General features: G+C 36.4%; 1 protein-coding gene across 1 annotated transcript in view; it reads left to right on the top strand.

Annotated features, from left to right (window-relative positions):
* LOC107622106 (UDP-glycosyltransferase 83A1-like) overlaps positions 1-1,661 on the top strand; it is a 3,150-nt gene extending 1,489 nt beyond the window's left edge. The window contains exon 2 of the mRNA XM_016324022.2: positions 759-1,661. Within this exon, the coding sequence (XP_016179508.1) occupies positions 759-1,612 (854 nt within the window). The 3' untranslated portion in view covers positions 1,613-1,661. The remainder of the gene's footprint in view (positions 1-758) is intronic.

Below are 7,965 nucleotides of genomic sequence, written 5' to 3'. Positions count from 1 at the left end.
TTCGACTAAATCAATTTGTCTGATCTAATTTTAACAAAAATAATATAATTTAATTAATTATATATATTAAATTTTAATTACTAAAAATTATCTTTAAAAAAAAGACGTTTTAAATATCTTTATCTAAGTGGCTCCCTTAAACTAAATAATACTAAGCTGCGATGCTTTAGCTTATAACAAAGAGTGTATAAGTTATGGGAAGCCACCATAATTTAACGTGTCAAAGACAATTTATAAATAATTCTTTATTTTGTCAGTGACTTATAATTTAAATGAGTTTGAGTTTTATTCTTAACTAAAAAAAATACCCCTGTATTTTTATGAAGTTTAAAAGTTTTTGTTGTATTCATTACATCTTGTATCTAGTATATAACAAGTACATCAATAATGTTTTTAAAATTTATTTTTGAGATTAATTATTTTACAAAGAGTCAATATTTTATAACATGTTTCACCATGGCCAACTTGATTATTTTATGGTGAATTCTATAGAGTCTTTGTTATAGTGTCTAAATTGCCTAACTTCTCTTTTAAAGTAAAAAATAAAATGTTTAAAATAAAAAATAAATCATGTAAAATTTATTAAATATTATTTATTTACTTTTTTTAGTAACTTAGCTATAAAGTTTTATAAAGTGATAGGTACCATAGCATTATCTTAATTTATTTACTTGTACAACATTCTTTATGAAACTCCGTTCATTAACGAACCACGCATAATTAACTTTCATGTTTTATTTTATCTGGAAATTCATCAGGGTTTCCAACCGCAAAAAGGAGTTTTCAGATATCACCTAGTATTCGTGAAATGGACACAGGATTAATTTGGTGGACAAATTTCCCAGACTTAGAAACCCAGAGGAAGACGTTTCAATATTTGTTGAGCATCACAAAAACTCAATACTCCACAGATTGGTGCTTTTGCAACACCACAAATGAACTTGAACATGCAGCATTGTCTTGTTTCCCAAAGCTACTCCCCATTGGGCCATTATTGAAAAGTAATAACAATGAAGATAGCACTACATCATTCTTGGAAGAAGATCTTTCTTGTATGAGTTGGCTTGATAAACACTCAACTGCCTCTGTTGTTTATGTTGCCTTTGGAAGCACCACTCGTTTCAATGAAAAACAATTTGTAGAACTTGCTCTTGGTCTTGACCTCACAAACAAACCCTTTCTTTTGGTTATGCGTCAAGATTTCAAATATGAGTTCAAGGCTGGGAGTCGAGGTAAGATGGTTAGATGGGTGCCTCAACAAAAAGTACTAAGCCACCCTGCTATTGCTTGTTTTGTTAGTCATTGCGGTTGGAATTCTACTATTGAAGCTTTGTCTAATGGGGTGCCATTCCTGTGTTGGCCATATTTTTTGGATCAGTTTCATAACAAATTATACATTTGTGATGACTTGAAAGTTGGGTTGGGATTTGAGGGTGATGAAAATGGACTGATTTCACATGGAGAGATAAAACTCAAAGTAGAGCAACTTCTTGGTGATGAGAATATAAAATCAAGGTCTCTTGAGTTAAAGGAGAAGTTGAAGAGCAACAATGAAGAAGGAGGTGCATCTAGAGAGAACTTAAGAAAATTTGTTACATGCTTGAAAAAGTAAGAACAAATTGTGCATCCTAATAATTTGTTTCAACCTTTCATGGATTATGTGCATTTGAATCATTTGTATTAACCTTTTTACAGGTTACATACAATTTAATTAGTACTGAAATGTAACCTTTGTTCAAAAGTTATATTTGAATAATATTAGTTGCAAATTATTTTATTTAATCCTAAGCATTACATCACAAATTCACTCACACTACACACTCACACACCCAACACTTAAAGAGTTTCTATCCACTACTTAATTTTCACCAAATTTCGAATCTAGATGCAGCGTATATCAACAGACACATGATTTGCCACTTGAACTAAAGTCTCATATGCGCATCTATATTCCTTTAAGTTATGAGCATAGCCTAAAGATAGACACTTATAGGATTTGTAATCAAGTTTTGAAGTATTATATGGTGTCAAATAAGGATTGTAAGCACTACCAAATATCCTCAAGAAGCAATAATAAAAATGCTTTTGTGACAATGATTAGATAGGCGATCTTGTCTTACCTCATCAAAGCCCGTAGGTGGGGTTTTGTGTTTTGGCCGAACAATTTTTTCCTTTTCAATCAATTAAGTAGATCTATCAGATTTTACTACCTATAAATCTAACACTATAATTTATCTATAAACTTAAAGGAATAGACTAATACTTTTATTTTCTTCAAAAGATTGCAAGTCTTCTGTAAAATTTTTGAAAAACCTATTTTATAGAAATTTTCTTTTCAACTATTAGTAGAGATCGAAAATAAAATTTTTTATTTGATATTGTTCCTGGGTTTCCGAGGTATAGCCTGTTATGTTAGTGTTTGAACTTGCTTTCCTTGGAAGTGAGAGGAAGGAATATCGTTGTAAGGACGGCGGCGTTGGCCACCTGCAAAAGGGATTCCAACGCTCAAGTTAGTAAGAGTGTGAGTAATAGAGATGATATTCAGAATAAATAACGTACCTCAATAATGTCAGGAGTGGATATATTTATAGAATTGCTTTGCTACGGGCCTAATTATGTGATAACTGCTCTTTAGTGAGCTTCTTTAGAGAGATTTGCGGAGAGATTACTGTGCTCATTTGGGTTGGCACGTAGTTACTTGATTTTATGGGATAAGTCCGTTAGGAGAGCAAAATACGTACTCTCCACGTACTCCTGATATAGCACGTGTGTATTTAGTTTTAACTAAATTCCGATTTATAGTTTTACCTGAGCCGAAGTATAGCCAACGGACGGAACATAGCCCCCAAGCTTGACCTGTGAAAATTTTCAATTAAACAGCTTTCGACCTATAAATCGGAATTGTAATTATGGCAGCCCCCAAGCTCAACTTGTTAGATTGAAAAGAGAAAAAAAATGAAAAAAATTGGTAGTAAAAAAGTGATATTGAAAGATTGTGAACGATCGAACAGATGAAATAGATAAACAAATAAATAAGATGAATAAAAAAATTAGAATGTGAGATAGTTACGGCTATTCAATGAGTGGTAGCCCTCAAACTTAGTCAGTTAGTCGATATTTATTCAAAACCAATTGAATGGTAAGAGTTGTTCGATCAATATAATTGTGTGGGGATACTTTTCTGCTTGAGAACAATTTTTCATGGATGGCATATAGTATTTGATTGATGCGAACTGAAAAGTTCGAAAATATGTATTCGTTGACCGAATCGATTGTATGATCCGAGGATGCAATGATCAATTGTCTTGAGAATTTTTCCAACCCACACCAATTTATTGACGAATTTCTTGCCCAAACAATTAATTATTGAATATTGAGTGAATAATAAAGATTTGTAACATAAATAAAATGGATTGAAAGTAAACATGCATAAATTATTGTAAAATAGAAAAATAAATTGAGATCTAATTGAGTTTGTTTTTTGATTGGTAAAAAGTCATTTTTTTTCTGATTGATTAATAGCTAATTTTGTTTTTCGATGGATTGATTGATTGATTTTGATATATGAAATGATAAGATACACGTATAATGTGAAGCAATTCGAATATATAGAGTAGTAGATACCTCGTAGGAAGCTATGATGTATTGAAAGTTGACATAAAGAATTTATATGAGCAAATTAGATTATACATATAGATAATTTCACCGAAGTAGAAATGTCAACGGCGACTTATAAGTAAGGTTCATAAGTTATAACTCGATCTGAGTTGGTGGAGAAGGTGAAAAATTGAAGACACATTAAACATGTCCTGTTCCAATCATCAATACATTAAGAAGAAATTTTGTTAAATACATATTCTGAAATTATTGGCTAAAGTTAAAATTAAGCACCGTCATTCCGAATAATTGAAAAAACATGAATAAGACAGCATGAACATTGAGTAATTAGTTGAAGAACAAGCAATAATTGCTAATAATAATAATATAAACAACAAATAGAGAAGTTTTCAATAATACATGAAAACAATTGAGAAAGAATAAGAACAAATGTAGCTTGTTAACTTGTCAATAGGAATAAGTAGTTATGTATTATGCTGATTTGCTAAAAATCAATAAGAAAGTGTCATTACCATAGTAAGTTCTTAAAATTTTTATAGTCAGTAACATAAGAAGAAGAAAGAGGAATTCGGCATAATAATAAATATTCTGATTAGAGCAAAGCAATGTGAAATAAGGAATAAAGTGAATACTCATTCACGAGTAATACGTGAATTTAAAATGAACATAAAAAAAATTCACTATCAATAAAAGGATAGAATAAATGATAAGTTTGTAAAAATTTATTAAAAAATATTATAAAAGATTGTTAAATTTGGTTAAAAACTCGAATATAATTCCAACTTTGTGAACTTCGGTGGAATATCTCTGTTAGGTCCTCGGCATGGTTTGCTGTTTGCGTTGATTTTGCTACCATATCGTCAACATAGACTTCTATGTTTCGTCCGATTTGTTTTGAGAAGATTTTGTCCATGAGGAGTTGGTAGGTGGCACCTGCATTTTTTAGTCAAAATGGCATAACCTTATAACAGAAATTACCATTATCAGTGATAAAGGCCGTCTTGTCTTGATCAGCCTCATTCATTAGGATTTGATTGTAACCAAAGTAGGCGTCCATGAAGCTTAGGCATTGGAAACCAGAGGAGTTATCAACGAGTTTGTCGATGCACGGGAGGGGATACGTGTCCTTTAGGCAAGCATTGTTAAGGTCTGTATAGTCTACACACATCCTCCATTTGCCGTTGTTCTTCTTTACCATCACCACGTTGGCCAACCATGTGGTGTATCGGAGTTCCTTGATGAATCCAGCTGTTAGCAATTTCTGGGTTTCTTCCAAAGAGGCTAGCCTTTTTTCGGTGCCGAGGTGTCTTTTCTTTTGAGTTATAGGGCGGATTGACGGGTTGATTGCCAATTTGTGGCAGATGATGTTTGGGTCTATTCCTGATATATATGCGGGTGTCCAGGCGAATAGATCGACGTTTTGCCTTAAGAGTTCCACTATTATCTCTCGTTCTGCATCTTTTAGGGCGTTTCCGAGGTATGTGTATTTGTCTTCATTGTTCGTCAAATGCACCTTAGTGAGGTTATCGATTGGCATTGGTCGTTCCTTGTGGTTTGTCCTCGGATCTAGGTCTGCTAGAGGAGGTAGTTGTTCCGAGTTATACATTGTCTGGACATACTGTTGGTCATGATGCTTTGGTTGTTCGCTCTTTAGGCTGGCGTTATAGCACTGCCTGGCTTCTTTTTGGTCTCCGTGGATTGTCACCACTTTGTTATCCTACGAGAGAAACTTGACGCACAAATGTACAGTGGAAACAACAGCGTTGAATGCATTCAACGATGGTCTGCCCAGAATAATGTTATAAGGGCTTTTGCAATCGACTACAAGGTATTGTATTTCTAGTGTTTTGCTGTTGGGGTAATCCCCAAAAGTAGTCTATAACCAAATATAACCTCGGATAGAGACTCGCTCACCTGAGAAACCTACCAATTCTCCGGGTGATAGTTGTAGGACTTTGTCGCTCAGGTTCATCTTTTGGAACGTTGAGTAGAACAATACGTTGGCGCTGCTCCCTGGGTCCATAAGGATCTTTTTTATCAGAGGTTCTCCGACTTGTGCCGTGATGACCACGGGGTCGTCTAGGTTTCGATCAGTGGCCTTATAGTCCTCGGGACTAAACGATATTCCTGGTTTGTCCTTGTTGGCTTGCGGAGTTGTATTTGATTCCGTCATAGTCATCATAGCTCGGTATGTCCTTTTTCTGGCCGAGTTTGTGCACCCTCCACCTGTAAAACCACCAGAAATGCACTTTATTATTCTGCGGGGTGGATTGTTATCATTGTCTACCTTTCTTCCCTTGTCTCGGGAGTTGTCAATTGTTTTTTGTTGGTGGCCGAGGTCTTCGACGTTTTTTCTTCGTCCGCGGGTGTCTATATATTTGTCTAGCAGTCCCTGGCGCGCCAGTTTTTCGAGGACGTCCTTTGCTATTACACAGTCGTCCGTGGTATGGCCGTACTTTTGGTGGAAAGCGCAATATTTGGATCTGCCCACGTGCCTCTGGTCTTGGTAAGTACCGGCTCTGTTCGGTGGTTTGATGAGCTTGGAATGCAGTATATCTTTCACGATGTCCTCCCTTTTTGTGTTAAAGGGAGTGTACGTGTCTAACTTAAGGGTTAGTCTGAACGGTCTCTGGTCTGCCTTACTGGTCGGGTGTCTGCTTCGTCTGTCCTCTTCCTTGTTCGGGGTGGACTTTTCTGCTCTCCGCAGTGCTCGGAACTCCTCCACTTCGATTTGAGTTGTTGCTTTTTCTCGGAATTTGGCCAGGATCTTGGGCTTTGCTATCACAATGGATTCTTGGAATTTTTCTGGTCGGAGGCCACTTTTCAGGGCGTGGAGATGAACTTCAGGATTCAGGTTAGGTATCTCATTGGTTGCTTCTGCAAACCTGGTCATGTAGTCCTTTAGGCTTTCATTTGGTCCTTGTTTAATGGTACTCAGATAATCTAAGTTGTGGACATAGATTTTTGAGCCGACGAAGTGGTTGACGAACTGGTCGGCTAACTCGTCAAAATTTGAGATAGAACCTTCGGGTAAGTTAGAGAACCAGATGAGTGCGGCTCCGTCCAAGAAAGTTGGAAAGGTTCGGCATAAGATGGGGTCGGACTCTTTATTCATGAACATCATGGTGTAGAATTTAGTGACATGGACATTCGGGTCTCCTATTCCTTGGTAGGGCTTTAAAGTTGAAGGTAGGGTGAGGTTTTCGGGCATTTTGAAGTTCATAACTTGTTTTGTGAAGGGGTTGGTTCTTTTGACGATTGTCTTTGTTGTTTTGGGGATGGTTTGCTTGGTTTCTGAAGTATGCTCATCATTGTCCTCTTTTTGTTCGGCGCTTTTGTGTTCCCCCTTTGTGCAATCGTGCTCCATCTGTCGCAGGAACTCGGCCATCCTTTGGTTCTCGGCTCTGAGGGCCTCATTGATTGCTAACATCTCCGATTGTTTGGTTGATGTCGGAGGGAGCGTGGCTTTGTTCGTCCGCCATTATTTGTGTCCTGCAAAAAAAAAGAGGAGATAAAAAATATACAAAGCAAAGAAATAGTGGGGTTAAGTAAACTCGGTCCCATGGTGGGCGCCAAATGTTCCTGTATGAAAAGTTGACTCCGAGGTATAGCACGTTCTGGTGATAAGTAGACTGGCTTCCCTTAGAGTGACGAGGGCGGAACGTCGTTTTCTTTGACAATAAAAGGTTGTCGTGGGGTTATTTAATTTCGGCCCCACGATGGGCGCCAAATGTTCCTGTGTGAAAATGGGTCTCCGAGGTATAGCTGTTAGTGCTTGAACTTGCTTTTCTTGGGAGTGAGAGAAAGGAACATCGTCTCCTTGTAAGGACGGCGGCGTTGGGCACCTGCAAAGGGACTCCAACGCTCTAGTTAGTAAGAGTGTGAGTAATAGAGATAATATTCAAAGTGAATAACGTACCTCCATCATGTCAGGAGTGGATATATTTATAGAATTACTTTGCTACAGGCGGTTACTTAGTGGGCCTAATTATGTGATAACTGCTTTTTAGTGAGCTTCTTTAGAGAAATTTGTGGAGAGATTTCTATGCCCATTTGAGTTGGCACGTAGTTACTTGATTTTATGGGATAAGTCTGTTTGGAGAGCAAAACATGTACTCTCTCCACATACTCCTGATATATTGTGTATTTAGTTTTAACTAAATTCCAATTTATAATTTTACCTGAGCCAAAGTATAGCCAACGAACAGAACAGATATAATACTTTATTACTGAAAAGTCTCCTTGTCAATTTATAATTTTATATCGGCATTCATTGATCCCGAGATTGTAACTAACATTCAAACTTGTAAATATTTTTATTTCAATATATACTTATACTAACTTAGT

Source organism: Arachis ipaensis, chromosome B10 (assembly GCF_000816755.2).
Source record: "Arachis ipaensis cultivar K30076 chromosome B10, Araip1.1, whole genome shotgun sequence".
Classification (NCBI taxonomy): domain Eukaryota; kingdom Viridiplantae; phylum Streptophyta; class Magnoliopsida; order Fabales; family Fabaceae; genus Arachis; species Arachis ipaensis.
The sequence above is the reverse complement of the archived record's forward strand: the minus strand, read 5'-3'. Positions and strand labels throughout refer to the sequence as shown.